Source organism: Typha latifolia, chromosome 2 (genome assembly GCF_019914945.1).
Source record: "Typha latifolia isolate L0001 chromosome 2, TyphaL0001v2, whole genome shotgun sequence".
NCBI lineage: Eukaryota > Viridiplantae > Streptophyta > Magnoliopsida > Poales > Typhaceae > Typha > Typha latifolia.
The window spans coordinates 363,363-389,839 of record NC_133087.1 but is presented as its reverse complement, the minus strand read 5'-3'; the positions used below and the strand labels follow the sequence as shown (position 1 = coordinate 389,839).

General features: G+C 39.5%; 5 protein-coding genes across 9 annotated transcripts; 2 read left to right on the top strand and 3 right to left on the bottom strand.

Moving 5' to 3' along the window:
• The first annotated feature begins 5,494 nt into the window (after positions 1-5,494).
• LOC140782809 (laccase-10-like) lies at positions 5,495-8,046 on the top strand. Its single transcript, XM_073129593.1, has 6 exons — positions 5,495-5,698; positions 5,805-5,956; positions 6,072-6,316; positions 6,400-6,531; positions 6,641-7,606; positions 7,707-8,046. The coding sequence occupies exons 1-6, from the start codon at positions 5,603-5,605 to the stop codon at positions 7,835-7,837; spliced, it is 1,722 nt and encodes a 573-aa protein (XP_072985694.1). The 5' UTR covers positions 5,495-5,602; the 3' UTR covers positions 7,838-8,046.
• A 6,985-nt stretch (positions 8,047-15,031) lies between these two features.
• Positions 15,032-17,855, bottom strand: LOC140781727 (uncharacterized). 4 transcript variants are annotated; one of them, XM_073127873.1, is made up of 4 exons: positions 17,669-17,855; positions 15,675-16,291; positions 15,515-15,597; positions 15,032-15,425 (listed from the first exon to the last, which is right to left on the bottom strand). In XM_073127873.1, the coding sequence occupies exons 1-3, from the start codon at positions 17,704-17,706 to the stop codon at positions 15,524-15,526; spliced, it is 729 nt and encodes a 242-aa protein (XP_072983974.1). In that variant the 5' UTR covers positions 17,707-17,855; the 3' UTR covers positions 15,032-15,425; positions 15,515-15,523. The 4 variants fall into 4 exon arrangements, with proteins under 4 accessions (XP_072983974.1, XP_072983973.1, XP_072983975.1 ...); XM_073127872.1 differs by having other exon boundaries at positions 15,675-16,303; positions 17,669-17,849; XM_073127874.1 differs by having other exon boundaries at positions 15,675-16,267; positions 17,669-17,847.
• A 1,080-nt stretch (positions 17,856-18,935) lies between these two features.
• On the top strand, positions 18,936-20,073 carry LOC140781603 (zinc transporter 1). Its single transcript, XM_073127654.1, has 2 exons — positions 18,936-19,556; positions 19,681-20,073. Exons 1-2 carry the CDS (start codon positions 18,959-18,961, stop codon positions 20,070-20,072), a joined length of 990 nt encoding a protein of 329 aa, XP_072983755.1. The 5' UTR covers positions 18,936-18,958; the 3' UTR covers position 20,073.
• A 245-nt stretch (positions 20,074-20,318) lies between these two features.
• Positions 20,319-23,891, bottom strand: LOC140781604 (E3 ubiquitin-protein ligase SDIR1-like). 2 transcript variants are annotated; one of them, XM_073127655.1, is made up of 9 exons: positions 23,760-23,891; positions 23,256-23,409; positions 23,115-23,169; positions 22,982-23,034; positions 22,668-22,890; positions 22,444-22,579; positions 22,313-22,364; positions 21,599-21,724; positions 20,319-20,649 (listed from the first exon to the last, which is right to left on the bottom strand). In XM_073127655.1, exons 2-9 carry the CDS (start codon positions 23,331-23,333, stop codon positions 20,524-20,526), a joined length of 849 nt encoding a protein of 282 aa, XP_072983756.1. In that variant the 5' UTR covers positions 23,334-23,409; positions 23,760-23,891; the 3' UTR covers positions 20,319-20,523. The 2 variants fall into 2 exon arrangements, with proteins under 2 accessions (XP_072983756.1, XP_072983757.1); XM_073127656.1 differs by lacking the exon at positions 23,760-23,891 and adding an exon at positions 23,540-23,756.
• A 333-nt stretch (positions 23,892-24,224) lies between these two features.
• Positions 24,225-24,931, bottom strand: LOC140781605 (uncharacterized). Its single transcript, XM_073127657.1, has 2 exons — positions 24,567-24,931; positions 24,225-24,477 (listed from the first exon to the last, which is right to left on the bottom strand). Exons 1-2 carry the CDS (start codon positions 24,809-24,811, stop codon positions 24,339-24,341), a joined length of 384 nt encoding a protein of 127 aa, XP_072983758.1. The 5' UTR covers positions 24,812-24,931; the 3' UTR covers positions 24,225-24,338.
• Between the last annotated feature and the right edge of the window lie 1,546 nt (positions 24,932-26,477).

Below are 26,477 nucleotides of genomic sequence, written 5' to 3'. Positions count from 1 at the left end.
TGCTTTCATGGAAGGCCTATGTTACGCTCGCTCGATAATTTTTATCACCTATTTTACTTTATATTCGGCCCGAGTCTAATATCTCATGGACTAATAGATACTAACAACGGACTTTAATATTTTAACTTGGCTCTGATTGACCTAAATATTTGATTCTAAGCCGAGCTGTAAATAAATACTTAAGTTTGGTCGGCCGACCGAATTGTAGATTGGCTGCAAGCCCAATGCAGGAGTTTTATATAATCAAAGTAATTGAGGATAGTTAGGCTTTTGAATTATTATACCAACAAAGACCATCCAGCTTAGTTGAAGAGGATCCACAACTAACATTCTAAAATTAGAGAATTTTGTATTTAGAAACCCCTTCAGTTCAGAGATTTTAGCAAGGTTTAAAATTATCAGTTCCCATACCTCTGTGTCCAAATGGAAGATAAAAATAGAATGTACAACAAATTTTTTTTTTTCTTTTCATTTCTTTTTTGTTGAGATTTTTCTGAGAGGGCGGTCTAATCCAGTTTTAAATAGCAATATCCATCAAAGAACTGTTTGTTTTAAGTGTAGTTTCAAGCAATAGACATCAACATTAATTAAAAGAGAGACAATGGGCGGCAAAATTTGATTTTTTTTTTTTCCATTCCTCAAAACAAAATAGCAAGTGGTACAAAAGTTATGTGATATACACCTCTTCTTGCTCTTTACAATATAAATATTATAAAAAAGAGAAAAGAATACAAAAAAAAAAAAAGAAGAAGAAGAAGATTGAGCACCGTCACCGTCTTTTAGCCGGTTCCATCATCTGGATTTCCATCGTCTGGCTTTTGCCTACGCGATGGTCTATAAAACCATAAATCCACCGTAATTTTAGAATTAATAATAATAATAATAATAATAATAATAAATGTAAAAACCTCAAGAGCATAAGAATTAGCAGCATAAGTACAGTATTCTTAATTTACCTTTCTTCATCATCACCGATAGATATTCTACGGTGAAGCTCATCTTCCCAGGCCTCATGAATCTCGGGGGAGATTTGGGCATCCTCCACAAATGGTGTCGTGTCCGTGTCACCACTTGGTTGGCCCAATACCCAGGTGACATCCCCCAAGTATCTATCATCCTTTGGCTCTCTATCGGCATTATCTTGGTTTTCATTAACTGGTGCCGACGTACGAGAGCCAGAAGCCTATGAAAAAAACATTAAAAAGAAATTAACAATATCCATGGAAATAATAATATTAAGAAAAACAAATCCTTAGGATAATCACTAGAGTCTAGAGCTCACCCCCACTTTTGGTAGCCTAGCGATGCCGGTTGCCAAAAAGCGGCTGACTTCCCTCATGGACCGAAATCTTCGGCCAGTCACAGGTTGGATGTAGTACTGCAATATCCAACATAATTAAAATTATTTGAAAACTAACTAAATTATTTACATGATGTATTTATTGAATTATTACTTTATCTTTATGGCCCGCAGACTTTCCGTGCTCCCTCTCCTTCACTTGTATCTCCCAGCCATCTGGTAAGTCCCTCGGCCTCTTGCTTGATGAGGCTTCGCCTGTCGATGTCGTCGCCGGTCTGGGAGGTACATCTTTCAGCACATTCTCCTCCATTGCAACCTCCGTCTTGTTTTCATTCGCCTTGTCCTCCTCGACCATCACCTCCTTGAGGAATGAATCAATATCCTCATCATCAGAATCACTTGAACTTAAATTTGGAGGTGCATATGAGATAGGCATAGGGTTTTCAATGGGGAGGATAGGGTCAGATTCAGTAGAGGAGGAGGAGCGAGAGGGTGCTGATGCCATTGGAGGAAGTAGGAGAAATGATCAAAAGAACTTGAGGATTTATGTTGGGTTTTTCTAGCTAGATATTGGATTGCTTGTGATTGTATTCACCTTAGTAGGAGGGTATTTATAGATAAATAGGAGAAAGTATTGGAAGAAAGTATTAACACATATACATGACCGAATGAGAGAATAAGATGTACTCATATAATTATCCTTGTCGTATTATGAGTTCTTTCTAAATATTGGTATTTCCTTGCCATTGTTAGATTTCGACTAACTAGTAAAGAATCTAACGAATATATACTCAATTACTTCTTTCTATTTAGAGTTCATCCATATCTAAACTAGTCTTGACAGTAGGGAGTTTATGGATAAGTAGGAGGTCTAGAGTATTGGAGGAAAGTTTTAATGCAAATGCATGAACCAAAGTGATGTACTGATACAACCATCCTTATCTTATTTTAATCTCTTTCCAAATATGGGTGTTTCAGAGGGATTATTAGATTTGAACTATTCAGTAAAGAATCTAGCAGTGGATATATACTCCATTGATTCTTTCCATTTTAGTGTTTATACATAAAGTAATCTAGACTCTTTGACCATCATTTGAATTTAGATTTGGTTTAAAATGTTCGGGCCCAAGATCTAGCTAGAAATTCGGCCAAGCAAAGCTTGGGCTCGAGTATGGCTCAGTGATTATGTATATCTATATATGAAACAACAAATACAAACCTAAAACGAAAAGAAACTCAAAAAAATGTTAATAACAAGAGCATAGTAAAATATATAATTGGGAATTATGAATGCATACTTAAGAAAAAAAATAAGTAGAAAAGAAAAAGAAAAGGATATTGATGGTCACAAAATATTTAGTAAGTGTAGAGTAGAAAGTCTTTCACTTTTTTGGTTGAAATCATATACCTTCTCCTCACGCCTTTCGCTTTGATATTCATTCGCCGGCTCAACATTATCTTCATTCTGATTAGGCGATGAAATATTGAAATTTCTTCTAATAGAGCTAGGGGGCGATGAATCGGATGATGGGGAGCTAGGAGGATAGGCATTTAGATCAATCATCTTTCCTTTCTCCATTGCTACACACACCTAAACTATAATCTCTCTTTTGAGCTACGACACTGTTGTCTAAGGTATACACTATTGTCTAAGGTATATGATAGAGTGAAGAATTTTGCGAATATTTATAGACCTAAATACAATAAGATTACTCGCGGATAAATCATTGTTATTCTAGGTCACATTAATCTAATTGATACGATTGAAACACGTAGACGGTATAACATAGAAGTACGGGAAAAATTTTGTCGTTACCACAAGTAAATACGAGCACATCCGGTGATTCTTTGGCTTACGTCATTTCTTGCTAAAACGAGAAAAGTGAGTAAATTACATTCTATAATAATTATTGTACATATTGTCCAACTCACCTATCCTACGAAATCATAATTAGATACACTCGTAGTTAGTGTAGAATATGTACTATATTTCAAAGGTCATAACTTTCTCATATTGACGTCACTAAGCTTGATGAGCGATCGCGGGAACTCTTATTTTCAAATTAGACTAGGGTTGAGAGTTGTTTGATCCGACCTGATAACTCGATAGGATTCTCAACATAGACTTGAACATTCTTCAATTTGGATTAGGTTCGAGTCTAGCCCAATCCAAGCTCAATGAATTTTGGCAGGCCCAAGCATTGTTCTTTTTTAAAAAAAAAATTTAAGCTTGCCGTATGTCATTGAAGCTTGATCCAAGCCTAACACATTAACTTGTAAAAGAGCCAGGTCGGGATTGAGCTTAGGCTTGATCTGCTCCGCTAACAATATGAAATCTTAACTTAATAGATATTAAAATGCCCAAATATATTAAATTTTATGTCTAAAATAAATATAATATTGGGCAAGATTAGGTCAAGTTGGTCATTACAAATCCAAGCCTCACTCAATTATATATAGATTAGGTCTCATAATTTAAACCCGATCCTAATCGACCCAATGGAATAAAAAAAAAAGGATAAGCAGATAGGGCTACCTGTGCATAGATCTACCAAAAGTTTTCAACGAATTTGAGTTTAATATAATCAAGTTTATATTATAAACGGATTGGCATGCTTAACTCGAGTACTAAATGGTTTAGTGTTTATTACTTTAACTCTTTTACCTCATTTAAGTTTAATCTGTTTATGATTCATTAACTCATTAAAATTAACACGATAACCCAATTATAACCCAAATAGTGCATTTATTATCCAAATAATACGTTTATAACACAAGTAACTTATATGTCTCGTGTTTAATATTCTAACTCGTTTAATAAATGAGTTGTGTTCACGTTGGCTTGAACTTGACCCAAACTCAAGCAAGATCCCACCTGTTTGTCACTCCTATATCAATCTTAGGATAACACTCCAAGATATCTTATGCCAATCGTAAGTAGAAAGAATTTGAGGCATTGATGGTATATATATATATAGATGCACTTCTTTCACACATAGAGCAAAGCAATCCATTCATAGTTCAGCTTGTAGTTCAAAATCTCGGAGAGTTATGTCTAGGCCAGTTCATGTCGACTTGGTGAGGTAATAAAATTTCGAGTTAATTCGCTACTAACCAACATTAATCAACTCTATGTACGTATTTCGTACGTACCAAAACTTGCGTAAAAGATAATTTTAGATCCTCACTCGAACACCACCCACTTCATGTCACAGTAGTGAAGTCGTTGTAGAATATCAATGATTTACGTGGATAAATTAACATCGTTATCCGGACAATCATATATAAATATTTGCCTAAACGGTGTGCTCTTGTCGCAAGAGACATATGGTTGGATGTTTCAATCAAGGAATAGTAACTAAAAACATCACAGAAACAAACTATAATCACAAGAAATCAAACAACACTCGCTTAGAGATGGGATTACTAGCTATAACCATGTGTGTGCGAAATGAAAAGCTAAGTGTTTTCTTAATAATTAAGACAAACGGAAACGAGTAGGTTTGAAGGGGTGGGGGGCCACATGCAAGGTGGATGGCAGATAGATTAGAAGAATCACTTAGGAAGGAGGTATTGCAGTTGGTTTCAACTAGCTCCAGGAACAACGACCCTATCAATGTTCTATGCTATCTAGATATAGGTTGCTTGCGAGATTGTAAACGAATCTCCTAGGTAGAGCTAGGGATCAAACAAATAAGATTCTTGGCCATCTTTTGAAAATTGTCAGTGGATTCTCTACAACCGCATGCAGAAGTGTAGTTACAAAAAATAATTAATAATCCTGGGGTTAAAAGAACGAGATATGCTGTAGATACTATTAGAAAGTTTCAACATGCATGTCAATATATATATATATATATAGTACGTACGTTACTGTTGCAAAGGTTGCTGTATATCAATCACACAGTGATTGAGTTTCAAATATATATAATAATAATTAATGATCTAAGTGTGTGAAATCAACTTAATCACGATTCAAAAAGTTTGTTTACTTTATCAGCACTCTAAAGTTCAGCTCGACCCAACTCCTGACCTACTCGACAAGACATCTATCTGAAGAAGAAGAAGAAGAAGAAGAAGAAAAAAGCGATTCCAATTTGAGTACATTTGCATCCTGTTTCATCATTATCATCACCTAATCAACCAAACACATCCGAACCCCACCTCCTATATATACACATATAACACCACCCTACCATCCATCAACCTGAGCATATCTAGTTCTAAAGTCCACCACCACTCCTCCTCCAACTCTTAGCTAGCTAGTGAAAGAGGTTACTATAGCAAGAACGATCGATCGAGATGACTGCGGCCACTTTTATCGCTCTGACGCTGAGCATCTTATTCGCATTGCCACATCTCTCATTCGCAACCACGACGAGGAATTACAAGTTTGATGTACGTATTTAAATATTTACCATATGTTACTCTCTCTCTCTCTCTCTCTCTCTCTCTCTCTCTCTCTATATATATATATATATATGTTTGTTGATTGCTTCCGTAGATAAGGTTGAAGAACATTACACGACTATGCCACACGAGGAGCGTCGCGACGGTGAATGGCCGGATGCCCGGTCCGAGGATCGTCGCGAGGGAAGGCGACCGTGTGATCGTCAAGGTGGTTAACCATATTCCAAATAACGTCACTCTACACTGGTAACGTTTATTACTCTCATCAACTACTTTATATAGACACTCAAATGCATGCATGCATGCATGCATGACTACTATTGACTAACATGTTACATTAATATGGGTGATGGGCGAGTAGGCATGGAGTTCGGCAACTGCGAAGTGGATGGTCCGATGGGCCGTCCTATGTGACCCAATGCCCCATTCAGACGGGGCAAAGCTATGTGTACAACTTCACCATCGTAGGGCAAAGAGGGACTCTATGGTGGCATGCACACATCTCATGGATGAGGTCTTCCGTATATGGGCCCATCATAATCCTCCCAAAGCTTGGTGTCCCTTACCCCTTCATTAAGCCCTACAAGGAAATCCCCATCATCTTCGGTAATTACTAGCTTAATCTCTTTAAAATCTAAGTAATAATATCTAGATAACATTATAACAACAATTAACAACGACAACAACAGGGGAGTGGTTTAATGTGGATCCAGAGGCAGTCATTGCCCAGTCTCTTCAAACCGGAGCAGGCCCAAATGTCTCAGATGCCTATACCATTAATGGGCTTCCTGGCCCATTATACAATTGCTCGACTACTAAAGGTAAACTTCACATATTAATTTAAGCTTCCAAAAAAAAAAAAGAGAAGATTACGTAATACGTACGTGCTAATAATTTTATATGTATTATATATATATATATATATATCAGATACGTTCAAGTTAAAGGTGAAGGCCGGGAAGACGTACCTTCTCCGGATGATCAACGCTGCACTCAACGATGAACTATTCTTCAGCATCGCCGGCCACAACCTCACCGTCGTCGACGCCGACGCCGTCTACGTAAAACCGTTGGACACCGACATCCTCCTGATAACCCCCGGGCAGACCTACAACGTCCTCCTGCGCACGAAGCCGTCAGCCCCGAACGCCACCTACCTGATGACCGCTAGACCGTACGCCACCACCGCCTCCGGTACCTTCGACAACACGACGGTCGCTGGGATTCTCGAATACGTTAATCCACTCCGTGCATCCTCCTCTTCTTCCAAACTCCCACTCCTCACACCCAAGCTACCCAACTTTAACGACACCGCGTTCGCCGCGAACTTTACAGGGAAGTTAAGAAGCCTCGCTAGCGCGCAGTTTCCGGCGAACGTGCCGCAGACCGTCGACAAGCGGTTCTTCTTCACCGTAGGTCTTGGGACCAAACCTTGCCCTAAGAACCAAACATGCCAAGGGCCTAATGGCACAAAATTCACTGCCACGGTCAACAACGTGTCATGGACTCTACCGACCACAGCTCTCCTCCAAGCTCACTACTTTGGGCAATCGAAGGGGGTATACACGACTGACTTCCCTATAACCCCTCCATTTCCATTTAACTACACAGGGACTCCACCGAACAACACGTTTGTCACCAATGGGACTAAGGTGGTAGTGTTGCCGTTTAACACTAGTGTTGAGCTAGTGATGCAGGACACGAGCATCCAAGGCGCCGAGAGCCATCCATTGCACCTGCATGGCTTTAATTTCTTCGTACTAGGCCAAGGATTTGGGAACTACGACCCGAGCAAGGACCCATCCAAGTTTAATTTGGTCGACCCGGTCGAGAGGAACACGGTTGGGGTTCCTGATGGGGGTTGGGTCGCAGTCCGCTTCTTAGCTGATAACCCTGGTAATCTAAGTTTAATCTCTTTTTTCCTTTTTTCCGTTTGGTCCTAGTGAGCTAGATTATTGAGCTATATATGATATGATTTGTTATCTTACTTTGGCAGGCGTATGGTTCATGCATTGCCACCTGGAAGTGCACACGAGCTGGGGATTGAAGATGGCGTGGGTGGTGAACGATGGGCCGCTTCCTAATCAGAAGTTGCCTCCTCCACCGTCTGATCTTCCCAAGTGTTAAAGAGATACGTACGTACGTACGTACGTAGAACAAACTCACTCGGCTCGGCCCTCGACATTAAGTTGCAACTTGGTTCTTTTGACATTCTGTTAACTTATCGTTCCCTCTTCGTATTTCCATTTGATCTCAGGGTTTCAATTGTTTTGACGTGTGTAACATTTGCAATTTTTTGCGTTTGCCAATAAATTCAACCACCGTTTCAGTTAAAACAACTACTCTTATGAGATCTCTTAGAGTCGAAGAAATAATCTTTGGATACTATTAACCCTGCCTACTCACTCCTCTCATCCACCAAACGAAATGACTATTTAGTATTATTAGTGGTAGGAGGTAAGAGATGCTAACATCCCAACTCTCTTCTAGCTACTAGTATCATACTACATTTCTAAGTAACAAAAGATTCTTTTATTTACTATCTTACCCTTCCCTATATATGCATGACAAGCCTAGCTACCTACGTACGTCGAAATCTTCCTAGTAATATGAGAGTAAAACTTTTATACAGAGACGTAGTACTGCTGTATATATATATATATAAATCTATTACCCAATAAGACAAGGTCTGCTAGACACCAAAGGCACGTAGCCCCCACTCTGAGGAGGCTAAAGTGACGTGGCAAAGTGCACTGAGTGATTGTCTGCAGCCTAACTCTCATGGACATCGTTATGGCTGTGAGGCGTGGCAACGATGGATTTTTGCTCCAACCGAGCTCCTGCGACTGGAGCTGCACGAGATCCTGATCCAAAGATATCGTCGGAATCACTCCGGTTACGTGACGAGGCAGCAATCGTCCTCGGGCTTTGCTTTGTTTTTAGTGCTGTCAACTGATGGCGGAGGACGTACCAACTTGGTGCTGGCAATATAGTTGGCATCCAGTGATAATCGGCTGTCGAACTTCAACTCTGGGGGGCTTTGTTAGCCGATTAGGGCCGGCCATGTAATAGGCGTAGTAAGTTCCTGCGTTCATGCCGGGAGACGATCGGCTCATGTGATCATGATGCCGTTGGCCAAAAAGCTTAGACTTGACAAACTGACATGGACTGGAGATTGACGGACGGAGGATTGAGAGGTGGATATCTTGGCTTTTAGCCATGGATAAATAATTATACCAACCCTATATTCGAAATAACCCAAAGAAATTAGAATAACTATGCTTCCACTGCTCCTTACTAGTGGAAATCAAAAGTCAAATGCATTAATTCTTTTAATAAGAGAGCAATCCATGGCTAGTCATTGCCATCTTTATATAAGTAGGATGTTGTTACAAGGAATGAAAAAAATATGTATATCCAAAATGTTTCTTTGATTAATTTAGTGCATGGTGCATCCGTATTTAATCATTGCCAATTTTGATTAATTTTTTTTAAATATGATTGAAGCCGTCTGACTGATGTGTTGTTCTGCATCATGATTGACATACACATATCTGATCGAATTGAAAGTGGGCTAGCTCATACGTTCAAGCAGTAGGGCCTACAGCCGATCCTTGCAAGCTGAAACAAAGACAAACTAGTGTTAGCGGAAGCCTAACGACAAGATTGAAAGGAAATTAATAATAATAATAATAATAATAATAATGATAAAAAAAAAAAGGGAAAGGAAAACCTATTAGGATTGTCGATTCCACTCAGGTTACAAGGCTTGTAGGAAACGCAAGAAATCCTCAAAAGCCAGTACACCATCGTTTGCTACAAATAGAGTCTATGTGTGTGGCCGTTTCCTTTTTCTTTCTTCCACCTTGGGCTATGGTATTTCCATTTAGGGAACTCTCTCTCTCTCTCTCTCTCTCTCTCTCTCTCTCTCTCTCTGGTTGATCCATGGACGTCTATGGTAAGTGAGGGAAGTCAGGAGGGAGTAAAAGTCCTTGGTGTTTTAGGACACCATGGATTGCGATGGATAACTGTTGCTGTTGAGCCTACTAGACTTATCTGACACCCTTCTCTCTCTCTCTCTCTCTCTCTCTGATCCCTTATTCCAAGTTCACACTTGACACGCCCACCAACAAATTTATTCCTCACACCGAGCTCGTACCTCATCTGGATTATTTATAACCCCTCCTGTTCGTCTACTTAGCCTTCAACCAACCAATCTCTTGTTTTACTACTTCTCCTCCTACCTCTATAAATGATTAGTTAGTTCTTCTTCCCCGGCCTTAGCTTTTATTCCTTTCAACCACAATGTGGGTCTTCTTTTTTGTCCTCTTTTCTTGTGTGTAAAGACTGTTGCTCTAGCAAATTCTTTGGCTTCTTTCTACTGTTCTTGCTCCACTTGTGGTTTAGACTTAGGGTTAGGCTTATGCTATATATAGAGAGAGTTTTAATGGTTCATTCTGTAACAAGAGGTGGCGAAGGATCTAATACATTTGAAGTGAGAAAAGCAGTCGTTGTTTTCTGGTGTGGCACCATCAAGATTCACATGCTCCTCTTAATTTCTGATCTTTCTGAGGGTTTCACCAACTCAGAAGAGAGACAGCTGGGAGAGAGAATGATGGGAATCTTGATGATGCTGCATCGGCAATTGACGACTAAACCAAGGACGAGAAGGAGAAGCAATTGAGCAGGTAAACTAATCTGTGTAGCCAAATTAAGCTTTCTTCAACGATTTCCTTGCAGTAATTAGATCTCTCTAGTGCAAAGGGTTCTTAACTTGTTTTAGGGTTTTAGTCATGTCATATGTTATATGTACGTTATGGAATTATGTATAAATTCTGGAGGCAGGCATGCATCTTTCATAAGGAACTCAATTCCATGGACGCACTTCGATTTATGCATGCATGGACTGGACATAAAAGAAAGATGTACCCTGTTCTCAATCTATCTCGTTCTTTGGATTTCTCTTTGTAGCTTTTTTCTCTGGCTCATGCATTGCAGGGAAAAATGGTCGAACTTGTAATCATTCCTTTGAGAGGGGGATGCTGTACCCAAGAATCTTGTGCTTTTGTTTGTCTCATTGCTTCTTGGGATGCTGCTTTGATATTTATATATATATATATATACCTTCTATTTGCCATGCTTGTATATGCACATATTTCCATAGAAATACATATTTATACAGGTCGTATTTACTAATGAAACTGTTACGTGATATTCTCCCACTTCCATCTTATATCTGCTGGTGTACATTAATGGTATTAATTATGTTCTTCTTTGCAAGTTGCAACTAGTTTTCGTTATTGGGCCTTAGAATTAACTCATTTTAAAGTGAGAAAAGGGCACAGTCTTCAGCCCATTTAAGCCCCGAGACTCTTATCCTCTAATTAATCCTTCCTTCTTCAGCTGATATATATATATATATATATATATATATATATATATTCTCAACTAATACCCCAATTATCCAATTCTTAATCTCTCTAGTCATGCTTTTTTATCTGCACATATAAAATCTTTGGACGTCGTGGGTTAGTTGAGGCATACAAAAGCTAGTAAACTTCGTTTTTGTCCTCTCTCTCCCTCTCTTCTAGACCTTGACCAAAACAATTAATACGCTTTTGTTTAAGCTTAATTAGAGTCCTCGGGAAATTAGTGCAGGAATATGCCTCTTCACGTGGCGTAATGTGGGTTCCAAATTTGTTACTCAAGTCGCCTAAAAGATTAATGTCGATATTTTTTATATATATAAATTATCTACCAGTTGATTGAGAGTAGCAATTAGCAAAGTGTTAGTTTAGCAATGCAAAAGACAAGCATATGAAATCCTAAACCAACTTCAACTATCACATGCATCGAGTAATCCAATATCTATGTACAAGTTAGATTCCTCTACTCCTAATTTATATTTATTTGTCTGAAATCACCAACCTCATGCATGGAAATCTTTCCATCGTTGACGAGTCAAAGAAAATATATTGTTAAATTTATGTGAAGGAGAAGAATTAGGAGGAACCGTGTTGCTTTTGATAGAAGCGAGTAGGTTGGATGAAACCTCAATGTGACCTTATCCCGACCAAATCCAAACTCAAACCACTGTAGCCATGAACCAGAACAGCAGCCGTCAAATCAAAAGCTCCACGAGCACATTTTGACACGTCTGTGGCCAAGTGAAATACGACGCGTGGCCTTCCATTATTAAGTTCTTCGTTCATGTAGGCCTTACTTAATTAGTTGCACCTAAATTGAGGGAGCTGCTTCAATGGTCTTTGGTTCATGAATCATGATTGAGGTACGCTTAATTTGTAATCGTATTTTTACAAAAGGATCGAGAAAGACTTAATTATTATTATTATTTCTTTCTGACAGACTCAGTATAAATAAATATTATTTCAAAGTATACTCTAATATTGCAAACAAGGACGAGCAGTAGCCGTTACGACGTGAAAATGCTTCCTTTTTTTCACACCCTTTCTTCGGTTTTACTCTGTTTACCCTTCTACTGCTACTACTACTACAAATAAAATTTAATCATTTGTTAATATAATGAAACAAAGCCCAAGAAATTAAAGCGAGTAGAGAGAGAGGCATATGGACCCAGGAGGTGCTGTGATACCCCCACCCTTTCCCCCTCTTTTATAAATACCAAATTGCTCGATTACCTCCTCATCTGACCCATCTCCAAACAAAGACCACCGCTGCTGCTGCTGCTGCTCCTCCTCCTCCTACTACAACTACAACTACTGCTACTGCAACATCTCTCGTGTAGATCGATATAGATCTTAGGACGGAGGGAAATGGAGCTACACATGGATGAGAAGTGGAAGCTATCGAAGAAAGGGAGCAGAAAGGTGGGATCAGGGGAAGGGGGTGGTCCGTTGTTGAAGAGATCAGGGAGCACGAGAGAGGTGAGAGTGCCGAGCACAACGCCCAGGTCGTTCTCGAGCCGGTGCTCGGGGCTGGTCAAGGAGCAGAGGGCGAGGTTCTACATCATGCGGCGTTGCGTCACCATGCTCATTTGTTGGCGAGACTACCCATGAGTTTTTTAGTTTCTTTAGCGATATCGAAGAATACCGAGAAGAAGAAGAAGAAGAAGAAGAAGAAGAAGAAGAGATAGAAGGCATTTGTTCTTTTTTGTATATACTTTTTTTTTGTTCTTTGTTTTTGGCGGACAAGTTTTGGTGTGAGAGGTGAAAGTGGAAGAAGGGAAAGAGAGCTTCAGGCTTCTTTCTTACTTTTTCTCTTTCGCTACTCCCTGTTGTAGCATCAATCCGGGAAAGTGAAAGGATATATATTTTATTTCTGTTTGAGAGAGAGAGATCTCGGTATTCTCCTTGACTGCCCATTTTAGATCTTTTCCTGTTACCTCTTCTGGTCCATCCATCTCTTTGTAGGTCGTTGTTTGACTGATGTAAAGAGATCCAGAGAGAGGGGATGAAGGAATCAATGAAGGAATTAATGGTGATGGTGATCACTACCACTGCCTGTGAGCTCTGCAAACTCCGGCGTGATGGACTGACACAAGTGCATTATTGCAGTGTTATTTTAAGAGCTTAGAATGTGATGGGGTTTCGTCACTTTAACGTATACACATCATTTATTAAAAACAAGTAGAGTTGAACAGGGGAGAGAAATCGAGTGTAGGAGGGAAGGGGAATCAAACAATGTGACGGGGGGGTCCTTGGCTCCAGAAATGGGCGACAGCTTTGCCTCTTCCAGTACTTTGATTGACCGCTCCTCTTACTAGCTAATTCCACTCCAACTTAATTGCTTCAAATTTTACCAAAAGTTTTTTTTAAAAAAAAACCATACATATTGTGGGGGGTTAATCTTGATGCCCAACATCAAACTGTTCAGTGATTTCCTACGCAAATAGTTTTAAATAATAGACTTCAGATAGTGGATAAATCCATATATAAAAAATAAATTTATTTAACAAAGAAGTGCCCAGTAAACTCAACTGGATGGTGAGTGCTTGCGAAAGAGACAGACAAATGTAATGACCCATATGGCCAACCCAGCTGGCCTTGTCGGTGACCCTTTTTAACCTTTTTTTCTTGCCTCTCCGACTCGGAGTGAGCATTTAAAACTCTAATCATGATGCCTACAAAATGTTCGTACGAATGCCACTGAGACAAAGCAGTAGTCCCTCTCCACATGCGAGTCTACCAATGGCCCAAAGGCCCAAAAGATCCAGTCAAACCTACTCAGCCCAATATCATCAAATCCATCCACCATTATTTAACCCACTTCTTTTTCTTTCTTTTTATTAATACAGATTACAGTCACACACGTTATAATTGCACGGATTCAACCTAATTTGCTACTTAGTCCGTGGAGCGGGTTTTGCCTTATACCAATGACCGAGGGATCTAATCCGTTGGATTGCATCGATAGGTGTGCTCTGATGGAGCACCGGTACGAACTCGGATGGCGACTCGGGAACGATCCCTCGGTGTGGAGCGGGGAGTTGCACGTGAATTACGAATAAGACACGTCCCGCGCCCTTTTCTGGGCCCCAGCCCTTACTCTCCTTTTTCTCGTTTGTGGGCTGGATCCCAACCACCTAGGGATGCGTGGACTTGGACCGCACGTGTGGATGCGGGGCCCTATTAGTACCCAACAACCGGACCCGGATCCATTATTACGATTTGACCGCAGCCCCCCGGCACGATAGCGGGTGGGACCCGGACTCTTATCGGATCGCTGTTAGGGAGGACTGCGGATCCGGTCAGTGGTCACGTCAGGAGACATGGCGGGCCCACGCCACATTCCACCTAGGTTGGGCGAGGGGAGCCGATTCGTGCACGCAGGAGGACCACGTCGGAGCCGTATGTTGCGATCCTAGAGGCGCATCCCTCGAGAACAGGTCACGTGCGATGGGACCCACGAAGACGAAGTGAGAAAGGTTATGGTTTTTTCTCTTCTTCTAATTTTTATCGTATTTTGTTATATTATTAGCATAATGTTAGCAATAAGAGTTTTAACCAATAACCCCCCCCTCTCTCTCTCTCTCTCTCTCTCTCTCTCTCTCTCTCTCCCCGGTTGATGGGATCGAATATCAGTGGATTCGGAAGGCAAACAATTTGGACCCATTTCACTGCCCTTTAAATTTCCTTTAAAAAAAAAAGAGTACCCTTCAATGATTGGAAGGGATAAGGATCTCTGGTTGCAATATTTAGTCCCAAAAGGAATAAATATCGAGGAAGTAGTTGATATGCATTATTGGTCCCCAAACTTTTATATATTATGCTTTTGGATCGAGTTGGTCCAGATATATGTCTGAATACCTAATTCTGCACTACTCTAAAGAGAGAAGAAAAATTGTTGTCAATGTAAACATTTCCTTGAAAGAGAAACAGTGGATGGATATACAATTATACATGATATGTTCAGTGGTCTGTCTCAGGAAGCTAACAGCGCTACAAGCAAACTGAAAAATCTTTAAATACTATGATGAACTCTGCTGACTGAATAATATGTAACATGAACATTTCTTAGCCAATGCAGACTACTTGCATGTTATAATTTACAGTACAAATCATAGGAGGCTACTCATATGTGCGGGATCTTAATGCATTGATTCTGAATTATGACCTCTATTGGATGTTGCTGGAGTCAAAAGGATAAACTTGTCTTCTACTGCTCCATAAAATCCAAGTGAATTCTTTCTGTTATCTTCTCCATGATTGTGAGATTTTCAAGATGTGGCTCCTTCCTGTGAAGTACAGCAGCACCATTAGTTGTAAATATTTAAATTTGAGTTTTATAAAGATTACATGATTGCGTGATCCTGTGATTTCATACCATCCTATCCTAAAGCATGAGCATGGAAAAATATTGCTCAAATTCTTGATCAATTGTTGGTTTCCTGGCACCCAGTCGAGCATCTGCACAAGCTAGAACATTAAGCTCTTTCCACTGAAGCTGTGGAAATATACAAAGAGAGAAATGAGAAGAACAATACCTTGACGGGTGCTCCAAAGTCCAGATGAAAGTGAAAATGCATTTGGTAGGGGGCAATTTGAGTAAAGCATGGCATCTTCAATTTCTTCATCAGAATGTTCTGTGACATTTTTTGCACGGATAATGTGATCATTATTTGCTTCAAATTCAAGATGTAGCTCACTATGCTCTGGATCATATTGACAATTATCCTCTGCTTGTTCCCTCTTATTCACTTCTCCTGTGTTAGCACTCTGGAAGGAGTTGAGAGTGTTTGTGATAGCATTGCTGCTAGAACTGCAAGATGTAGAAGGCCGGTCCAGAATCATGGTTGGTCCATATGATTCCGTAGATGTACCTTTTAGATGTGACCCAACATTGGTATCATAAACTTCGAGATAACTGTTGCTATCGTTGTCAGAATCTTGTTCTTCCAGGACATCTCTTATTTCGGTGTCACTTCTTTCATCATGCGAATTCTCCTCATACACCAAGCTACCTGCAATCGGAGACTTACGAACAGAGCTAAATAGTGGGTTTACACATTTATGCTTTGCCAATGGCAAGCTGAAATCACTCAGCTGAAATTTTAACTTCCTTTTCTTCTTCAGTTCGCTGCCAGTAGGGAAAAGTTCTTTGCTGGAATCAGAGCTGAAATATTAGGATGAAAAAAATATAACACAAGATCATGGTTCCGTAGCTCTAAGATGATTCATTCCAAAGTTAGCAGCTTCTGACCAAACTCTTAACAATACAGGCAAGCTGACTAGGAATCATGAACAGTAGAAAAAGGTTTAACAAGACCAATGCACTTACACTGTGGAAAAAAAAATTGAAATTTCGTGATAGCTTGATGCATATAGGAAGTTCAGATGTCTTTTGGAGCAAAATACAACTGCCAAAGAATGTCCAATTCCAATTCTCAGTTATCGTGCAACTAAATGATTGTCCACTTCCCTTTCTTATTTGAAGGATATAAACTTTCATTAAAGTGCATGGATGCACAAAACCGTAAGTATCGATACCCTTGTACAGTTCCTAGTTTGAATCAAAGCCATAATCAAATTATAGATGACATGTTGCTTCTACTTGATCATGCAGTTTACTCTCGGTCATGATATCCAATAAAGTGAATCGAAACTGTCAAAGCTATTGAGTATTGAAAACTGTCACAGGTTGCAAACAATCTCCAAACACAATAGGTTCTGGGAGAAAGCAAATGGTGAACCAGATGACAGGCAACTTTAATCAACAAGGAAAAACGTTATATGGAAATATTTTTATGATACAATTTGTTGGGAGTGAAATATCTTTGCTCAACTCTACTTGGGCCTAAACAAGCTAAATAAGTACTCAAGCTGCAAAGATTAAAAGCTAAAAGTGTTAAAAACTAAGAACTAACAGTTTTAGGTAACATGCAAGTTATGACATGAACACAGAAGCATGGAATAAGTAATAATGATGAGTAATACTAAATGACAAAAGAGATTAAACAAATTAATTGGTACAGAAATTATACACATAGGATTTCAAAGTTATGCCTCGGAAGGACAACTGCTATAGGTGGATGACATCAGAAACTAACAGAAGGAATAGCAACAACAATTGAATCAGCGTTCAAAAAATAAGAGGACAGATGATCAAGACTATATGGGCAAATCAAACTATATCTAAAATAGATTGACTACTTGATTGGTCTTCATTAAAGAAGTCCTCCTTCACCTCCTATTCCAAAAATGGGCTATTCGTAAACGACCAGCTCAGTTTATCTCTGTGCCTACCACTAATTTTATGTATTGCTGGATACCCAATTCTTGCTTCCAGTTATGACTAACAGTGATCAAATTTGGAACATATGCAAAGATACTTATTTGGAATCCATCCAAGATCACAGAGGAATATTTAAATCAGTCAAACAATTGAAAGATCTAGACTCAGAACACAATAAGTTATTTCCGCACCAAATTGATCAACCAAAAAAAAAAGCAAACAGAGAAAGAATTTATTGAAATTAACCTATTGGCCGTAGGCTGCTTCTCCATTGCTTCATCCATTGAAAGCCCAGAGGCCGCCAGAAGGAGGAGGAGCCAAGATTGAGCTCCAATCTGGACTTCGGATGTCAAAAGCTTCCATCCACCTTTCTAAACAAAAAAATAAAAAATAAAAAGGTAAAGCTTCATTAAGCATCGAGATCCGTGCCACCAAATTCGTGGAAGCATATCACATAGAGCACGAATCTTCGAGCAGCGGTTCACAGTGGATGGGGTACGAGTCGGGACCACTGAAAAGATAAGTCTTATCGGCTCTGCAACTTGACAGAAGACACATGTACCCCACGTTTGGTTCCATCGGACGGTGTTTCGTGATTGGGGGAACGCAACGGATCCATTAGAAGGGCAGAACAGCAGTGATCGAGCTTGGGCCTCCCATGCATCAAAAGCAGCAGGATCGTTTATTTCAAAAAAAAAAAAAAAAGCAGCAGGATCGTCTACAGCACTCAATGGTAGAAATTTCCTGCAATCCAGACACTTGGCATCCAATGCCCATTCGATGGTCTGCTCTCCCTTAGTTAGGTCGTATAATTGTTCTCTTAATTGGTCTTATGTAAAATATTATCCGTCATGCCAACCAACTGTCACACTATGTTTTGAGTTTTAAATACCATGAGTTTGATCTCAAGTGATAATGTTATAATTAATTTCACGCAAACTTTTTTCTATTAGATAAATATAACTAGCTGGCCATAGATTGGATGACCCCAGATACTCTCTTCCTTTAATTAGGAATATGCATAACATGCAAACATATTTTAAGCTTAATGAAATTAGTACTTTGACTAATATTTTTTAAATAGAAAGGTCTTTATAACTCTAATTGTATATCAAGCGAATTCTTCTACATATATTAAGCTTAAGATGCGCAACTTATACATACATATATATATATATATATATTTCTCATTACATTTGTTCAGAGCTGACATGGTTGCCTTCCAGCAACAATAATGAAATAGAAATTTAACACACGCGATCACATTAATAAACAAAGATTTGAGAACAAACGTAGGGAGGTTGATCTGGTGTCCTGCAATTTGTGAAATACATCCAAAAATATTGCAATCCGATGCAGTACAAGTACAACAATCCAAAAGTCAGAGATGTACTACATAACAAGAACAAGAAGAAGAACAACTATAACCAGTTAGAATGATTAAATCATACATGCATGTATTAATAGGTAAGCAGCTAACAGTCTTTGAGGATAATTAACCATATCTCTTATCCATCTCAAAGCTTTCTAAGTTTCATGGAAGCCATGAGGCCTCTTTATGTGACCTTCCTCCTCCTAACTCTACTATCTATTCGAGCAAGTGGCCATGGCGGCGTCGCCGACGGTCCCCCAACTGATACCCAAATCAATTTGAGAGCAAAAGATTTGGTTGCTGTAAAGATCTGGTGCCTTGTGATCCTTCTGGTGAGCACCTTCGCCGGCGGCGTCTCGCCCTACTTCTTCCGATGGAACGAGAGTTTTCTTCTTATGGGGACGCAATTCGCAGGAGGAGTCTTCTTGGGCACATCTCTCATGCACTTCTTGGCCGATTCCAACAGCAACTTCGCGGCGCTTACGTCGAAAACTTACCCCTTCGCCTTCATGCTGGCGTCGTCAGGGTATTTGCTCACCATGCTTGGCGACTGTATTATTATCACAGTGACGCAGAATAGCCAGAGGATTAAGGCTAAAGTGCAAGTGGAAGGAGGAAGTGGTGGAGAAGAGCAAGGGAGGGAGATGAGTGCGGAGGTGCATCCGGTCTTCGTGAGGACGACGTCGTTTGGAGATACGCTTTTGCTCATCCTTGCTCTTTGCTTCCACTCTGTGTTTGAAGGAATAGCTATTGGAGTATCAGGTGTGAGATCAAATTAATATTTTCTATATATATGAGAGAATATATACTACGTATACACCTTGGGCTTGTATCATGGATGACGTAGAACTTGATCCTGTGATTACTCTATATATTTCTCTTTAAGGTACAAAGTATGATGCATGGAGGAACCTTTGGACCATATGCCTGCATAAGATATTTGCAGCCATCGCCATGGGCATTGCACTGCTTAGAATGTTACCAAAGAGGCCGTTGCTGACTACTGTGGCATACTCGCTGGCCTTCGCCGTGTCAAGCCCTATCGGCGTAGGCATCGGAGTCGCCATCGACGCCACGACGGAGGGGTCAGTGGCTGATTGGATCTATGCCATCTCCATGGGCATTGCAACTGGGGTGTTCGTCTATGTGGCCATCAACCATCTCATAGCTAAAGGTTTTAAGCCTCTGCAGCCAAGCTCCTTCGACACTCCCTTCTTCAAGTTCTTTGCCGTGCTCATGGGCGTTGCAGTGATCGCTGTGGTCATGATCTGGGACTAATTAAGGCGCTTCTACTGTTGGATCTTTGTGTGTTTTGCATGGAATACGTTAAAAGGTTTCTTATAAAAATAATATAATAATTTAATACGCGTTAAGTTTGAATGGTGATTTTATCTTTTGTTTTCTTTTCCCTGCAGGGTGTTTATTGTCTTTATCAAGTGGACTCTTAATCCTTGACAAATGAATGAATAAATAATATCAGTTCGTGTATTACTTGCTAAATGGCAACTAGACATTGACAGAATATAAACAAACTTTCTTTCAAGAAGTCATTCAGCTGATGATTCGAGTGTGATCATAGATAGAAAGGAGATGAAAGTTGGTAGACATTTCGAATAAATGCATATACCTATCTGCATAGCCATTATATACAGGCAAATTACATGCTCTCAGGAACTCCAAAAACTTATCTACACCGGCTTGTCAGTAACTAGGATATTTTCAAAGATGGCTACACCATATCAGAAGCATCCAATTCAGCATTAGCATTCTCTTGCCACCCAGAACTTGCCCTATGTTTACATACAGGGCATGTACCCTGCTGGCGCAGCCAGGGGTCGATGCAGTTGGCATGAAACTGGAGAAAGAAACAAAGGGAAATTTATCATAATAATTAGAAGTTAATCTGACAATACGTAGAAGAGAATATCATATAGCCAAATGGCAAGAAATATAAGAAAATGATTCCCTTCCAGTTCCAATATCAAGGGACTTGAACAAAAGGAGAAAGGAAGATAAAGAGGTCACTTCATTGTCAGGCAACTCATTTGCATGGTAACTAACTAACCAATGACTGTATTCTTCTTAGAAGCAATATATAGGATCAACTTTGTCATTGACACAAATATATGGGAACAGTTGTGAAACAGATATGGATGTTTCTCAAATATTGAGGACATAACAATTAGCCATATCAGCACTATTAACATGCCCCTTGTTTCTTGTTTGAAAAGAAACAGATAAACCAGTACCTCAAAGTACCCCCAGAATATGGCATCATGAACTCTTGTTGCACCAACTAATCTGATTAAAGCAGAACATAAACACCCAACTAGAAAGTGGTCCACATGAACTATGAGTTTTGACATAACTTGATAAGCCAAAAAAAAAGTGCTTGTAACTTTCCTACTTTGCATAAAAGCGATGTGTTAGAATATACAATGTCATCCGGACACGCGTGCTGAAGTGTAGCTTAAAAAAATTAAGTCAACATAATAACTTAGTCAAACAATCTTTTATAATTACGTAAATTTAATGAACCACCCTACTGCTGCACATGTATAGGGAATCAGTAGGAAATGCCAAAATAGTCCAATGGATTTTGAAAAATCACAACACATTTTATGGTGGAGATGTATTTCAAACAGAGAAGTGTTGAAATTGACGACTTCATACAGTACAACATGATAAAGAAAAAGGTAGAAGAAATTTTTATGTGGAAGAACAGACACAGAGTTGGTCGGATGGACCAATTGCTTGCTTAGATAATTTATACTAACTTTTACAACGCAAAAAATTAGCAGTACCTGATGCAAGCATGGCAAACTTCTTATTACTTCTCCCACATTTACTTGCTCTAAGCAAACGCTGCAAGTAAGTTCATCTTCCACAGCTTTATGAGTACCCTCTACTTTGGTGCTATCTTGCCTTTTCTGCTCAGAAAGAATGAAATTGATAGATCCCGCATTTCAGCAAGAGAAATTGCATTTCTATCATACGAAAATTACTTAGTTCTGTAGCTCTTACAGAAAAGCAGTTATTCAACATAAATATAATTTTAGGCCCTCAAGTTTATCCGTTTTTCTCTAAAGGAGATTTCAAATTACAATATCCATCTAAAAAGAATCCAATGCATGAAAGTGGATTGAGGAATGGATTTCCTACACTGATAGATGATTCAAAAATACTCTTTGTAAATAGTAATAGGCATAAAAACTTTGAAAGGTAGGATTCTTAAGATCTGAATTAGATGTTATTTTTTTTTTCACTGAGTAATGCTATATCGCATAATTAACAGCAACTTATGACTCAGTTCTACCCTTAAGGGCATGAAAATGACATAAAGACCTAAAACAGTCACCTTAATCCAAGGTATGAAGAATAATTATTTCACTAAATAATCCCATGAGTGTAAGTACCAATAAAATGCAAGAACTTGCCAGAAATATACTAATGAATTTGACTACGAAACAGAATCAGTACTATATAATCACAAATTCAGGATAGAACTTAATTAATACCTCATTTACAGATAGAGAGGGTGATGATGCCTGCTGCAGCGATAGCCCATTGCTGTGAAACAGCATTGATGAATTACAACTAAATCAGTAAAACTATTTTAACTGGTAAAGTAGGAGAGAGTTTATCTTGCCTTTGCCTGCTAGATGCAGCTTCCTGGTGTGACTGGACTTTGTATTTATGTACCGGAAGAGAATTGATCTCCTCGTCACTCATAGAAAACGCATGCGGACTATTGTCAAAGTCTAAGGCTCTCAAAGCATCATAATCTGCAAGAAAATAAATTGAGCTGATCCTTAATCTTTATCCAACATTAGAAGGAGCAACTTTTTCAGAAGATTAAAAATATTCCAGCACCTAAATCATCAAATTCCCTGTCTAGAAGAGCAAGTTGGAGTCTAAGGCTTTGTAACCGTCCTCTAGTTGCGAAGGCTATCGACGGTGGCACATGGAGCCGTAACTCTGTATGCCCAAGCAAGCCACTGGCAGCAGCAGCATGTGCTTGTGCTTGGAGTTGCTGACATGTAGCATACATCCTAAGGCCAGTAGCCATTAGAAAAACGCCCAAAACTAGCCAAATCTACAAGAGCAACATAACCAATAAAGGAAAATTATCATATGATTCTACAGAGAAAGAACCACGCAAATGTAATATTCTGTGATAATAATACCAGAAAATTTGGCGACATTTGATGCGAGTTCAGCATCATAAATAGCAAAAGAACTGCCAAAAAATAAGGTAGATAATGTTAGATAGAATCACACGACCAAATTACAATTGCTCCAACAGGTAATGCAGTATACCTGTGGCAAGAAAAGCCAGAGAATTGGTATTAACCGGTCGACTACCATGCATTCGCTGAAAACTCACCAAAGAAACAGTAAGAAATCACTGAATTCAACACCAAACAACGAGATCTGAAGCATTTAGAGTTGCGACCTTACCATTGAGCGCCTCTCTGGGATAAATTCCGGCAATCCATTTTCAAGGTCTGCCCTGCTCCCCCTAAAAACAAAACTCATTGCTAACTATTCTTCTTGCAATTGCTTCGATTAAACCCTAAACTCTCAAAAAGTTTGCTCTTTTCCCCTCTTCTACCTGCGGAGGCCAAAGATGTCGGAGAGAAAAAGCAAATCGACATCAGAATATAGATCCGAATTAAGACCACGAATTCAATTCAGATGCAGATTGAAAGCGATCGTACAACTAAGTTCTAAGTAAAGCATACATTTATTGCAAACGATTCTAGAAACTACTGAATGGAGTCACTTTATTAAAGCTTCCGAGAAACCCTAGAAGCATCGAGCATTCGAATCGGAACACCCAAGGAAAAAAAAATGGAGAGAACGCGAACGCGCTAAATTAAAGAAAAAAAAAAAGCCAGAAATTAACGATCGCGAACTCCACTTATTGAAATCTTCTTGGCTACAAAGCTTAAAACTACTAACCTTTTTTTTTACTCCTCAAAAAGAAGAGGACGACACGAATTCCGGTTCGGTTACAAAAAAAGGATAATACGACGCGTAAACGTAAATCGAACCGAATAAGTATTCCACGTTAGATGCGGCAGACCCGATAACTTCCCGGGTTTGGATACATGAATTGCATCCGGTATAGGAATTTACTATAGAACTCTGTCCTTGAAATGGTGAAGCAAGTAAATGGTACCTTTTGGATTATGACTAATTAACCACCTTCTCACCTCGAAAGGTTTCTTTATTTGCAAACTTATCTGTGTGTATGTGTGTGTGGTTGAGCCTAAGCTTGGGTTCAAAGCTAATCTCAAGGCCGAGCTCAGGCATGGGAAGCCCATTTAAACATATTTGAGCCTGCATATATTTCCCGCTTAGTTTTTATTTTTTTTAACGAGCAATTATTATTAAATAATTATCCTATTATGAGAGAGAGAGAGAGAGAGAGAGAGAGAGAGAATTACATTACTGATAATTAAACACACGAAAGTCGACAATCTTTATGAGTTGGAATTAGAAGAAATACAATTTAATAACTTCCTAGGCTCCTACTAGCTACTTGTCAATTTGGCCTAGCTTCCCAAGTCCATTGCAACGAGCACATACTATCTGAGTCTCGTCCTTCCTCGCCGCGTTCGCCCTCAATGTTACCCCTGATCTCCGAACAAATCCTGCTCCATCGCATTCTGGACATCTAAATCCAACCAAAAACAAAACAATATATTCATAAAATAATTCGCAGAAAATTACTTCGAAAAATAGCAAGTTTGAGGAGATCTATACAAGTCCTTGCGCGAGAACAGGATTGGGAAGGCGGTGCCGAGGAGCGCCACCGCGATAGCGCCGGCTATGAGATACGTGTTTCCGTCCGCCGACACGTCACCCACCGCCGACACGGTCACCAGCCGGGAGGCCGGCTTCCGACCGTAGAGAGGGAAACCCACAAGCGCCGGTCGCTGGGACGCAGCCGGCGGTGACAGTCGAGGGCGAGCTACTTGTGGAGGTGAGATTGGATTCGCCGAAGCCATTTTTTGCGATCTTGGGACGAAGGGGATTGAAGCATGCGAGCGTGGCTTTAACACGTAGGAGGTGCAATTGGGACCTCAGAAGCAATGGATAAGGACACGTCAGCTTCCAAAAAGGATAGCGTCGTTCTTTGGCCAATCTGACGTGGAAAAACCTTTTCTTTTTCTTTTTCTTTTTTCTTTTTCGTACCCAAAATTCCCATCAGTGACACCACAACAAACAAGTTTAGTCCCCCGTAACGTAATCCATATGGAATAAATCATTATCTTAGTTTTAATAACGAAAACAATCAAAGGACTTTGAAGCCCATCTAGTTGCACAAGATGGGCTTTTTCAAATCCATTTGGCAGCACCTTCAGTTCATTCATCACTCTCCGGATTCATGTTTCCAAGATCAATTTATAAACTTGTTCACAGAAATGGTAGAATTCAAATTAAGGGTAGATGGGTTTTTTTTAGCTTGCATTGAGTGACCCCACTGCAAGCATATCTATCAAATTTCTCGGCGGCATTATCCTCGAATAATCCAGGAGACTCAACCTACTCAGTAATTCTGCTGGCTAGAAGTCATCCATCACAAACCAACAAGCATGTCTGCACATGGCAATTTAATAGCATGGACCACCCATTTCTGTGTGCAATTGTTCCCTTCTACCAATCCTGCAATGATTTCGACATAAAAGAGAATGAGAAAAATAAAAGCATAAGTGATCGCAAAGGAGGAATCCACTATTCTAAAATGGAAGAGAAGTACCAGTGAGCAGCACAATTTTATAAGGTGAGATTAGATGATAAATCTATGAATAGTTTGATCAGATTGTCTGAAAGACAAGATCACAGAATTAAGCAAAGAAGCACGGACAATTGGACATGCGGTGAAAGCATGTGAACAAAGGATCAAATGTGAATTGCATGCTGTAGCCAATTGCTTGGAAACCTCCTTGTTCTGACTTCTAAAGTATATAATGTTGAGACACAGGCAGCATACATCCATAGCAGAATTTATCAAGATCCTGCAAAGCTCCAAATTGGAACAAACACAAGTGCATTTTTCATATGATTGTAAGGACTCATGTTTGGATCAGCTTCACCAATGCAACCTCACCATGTGATTTTCCAATGTCTTACTCTCTTGTGTTGTTTCAGGATTCTGGAATTAAGTACTCTCTTATTAATTTTTCAAGGTCTTCTTCCACTTGCTTTGCCAAGCTTTAGCATAATAGACTATCCGGGACTAACACTGTAACCTTTTTTTTTTCCAGTAAAACACCATCTTGGAAGGAAAAGGTCAGCGAAAAATGTACCAGGAAATAAGAATTGGCATTAGAGTCTGAGACAATAAGAGCCCTGCTGATATAAGAAATTAGAAGTAGCAAGAAGGATATTGCTAGATTAGAAGCTCTGAAATTAACAAAGTTTCTCCTCTCCTAGCTGAATAAATAACACATTCAAACCTCATTGCAAATGGTCAAAAAATCTGATTCTGAACATCTATTTACTCAGCAAAATGATGCAAAACAGCAGCAACAGTTTGCATGTTAGCACATACGGTCAATTGTGTAAATTTATATCAGGTAGAAATTTACATATAGCTCACTTCCATAACCAAGAGAGAACTATACTTTTGTACAACTAGAAACAATTACTAACAACAAACTTAACAAAGAA

What these genes read in the sequence shown, in the direction of transcription:
- LOC140781603 (XM_073127654.1), top strand. Translation starts at nt 18,959, where the DNA reads ATGGAAGCCATGAGGCCTCTTTATGTGACCTTCCTCCTCCTAACTCTA. An exon ending in AATAGCTATTGGAGTATCAG is followed by an intron (nt 19,557 to 19,680) that starts GTGTGAGATCAA and finishes TTTCTCTTTAAG; the next exon opens with GTACAAAGTATGATGCATGG.
- LOC140781605 (XM_073127657.1), bottom strand. Translation starts at nt 24,811, where the DNA reads ATGGCTTCGGCGAATCCAATCTCACCTCCACAAGTAGCTCGCCCTCGA. An exon ending in CTGTTCTCGCGCAAGGACTT is followed by an intron (nt 24,478 to 24,566) that starts GTATAGATCTCC and finishes GGTTGGATTTAG; the next exon opens with ATGTCCAGAATGCGATGGAG.
- LOC140781604 (XM_073127655.1), bottom strand. Translation starts at nt 23,333, where the DNA reads ATGAGTTTTGTTTTTAGGGGGAGCAGGGCAGACCTTGAAAATGGATTG. An exon ending in GCTGCATCTAGCAGGCAAAG is followed by an intron (nt 22,365 to 22,443) that starts GCAAGATAAACT and finishes GCTGTTTCACAG; the next exon opens with CAATGGGCTATCGCTGCAGC. An exon ending in CCTCTCTATCTGTAAATGAG is followed by an intron (nt 21,725 to 22,312) that starts GTATTAATTAAG and finishes CTTTCTGAGCAG; the next exon opens with AAAAGGCAAGATAGCACCAA.
- LOC140781727 (XM_073127872.1), bottom strand. Translation starts at nt 17,706, where the DNA reads ATGGATGAAGCAATGGAGAAGCAGCCTACGGCCAATAG. An exon ending in AAGCAGCCTACGGCCAATAG is followed by an intron (nt 16,304 to 17,668) that starts GTTAATTTCAAT and finishes CTAATATTTCAG; the next exon opens with CTCTGATTCCAGCAAAGAAC. An exon ending in ACTTTGGAGCACCCGTCAAG is followed by an intron (nt 15,598 to 15,674) that starts GTATTGTTCTTC and finishes TAGCTTGTGCAG; the next exon opens with ATGCTCGACTGGGTGCCAGG.
- LOC140782809 (XM_073129593.1), top strand. Translation starts at nt 5,603, where the DNA reads ATGACTGCGGCCACTTTTATCGCTCTGACGCTGAGCATCTTATTCGCA. An exon ending in CGAGGAATTACAAGTTTGAT is followed by an intron (nt 5,699 to 5,804) that starts GTACGTATTTAA and finishes TTGCTTCCGTAG; the next exon opens with ATAAGGTTGAAGAACATTAC. An exon ending in AATAACGTCACTCTACACTG is followed by an intron (nt 5,957 to 6,071) that starts GTAACGTTTATT and finishes ATGGGCGAGTAG; the next exon opens with GCATGGAGTTCGGCAACTGC.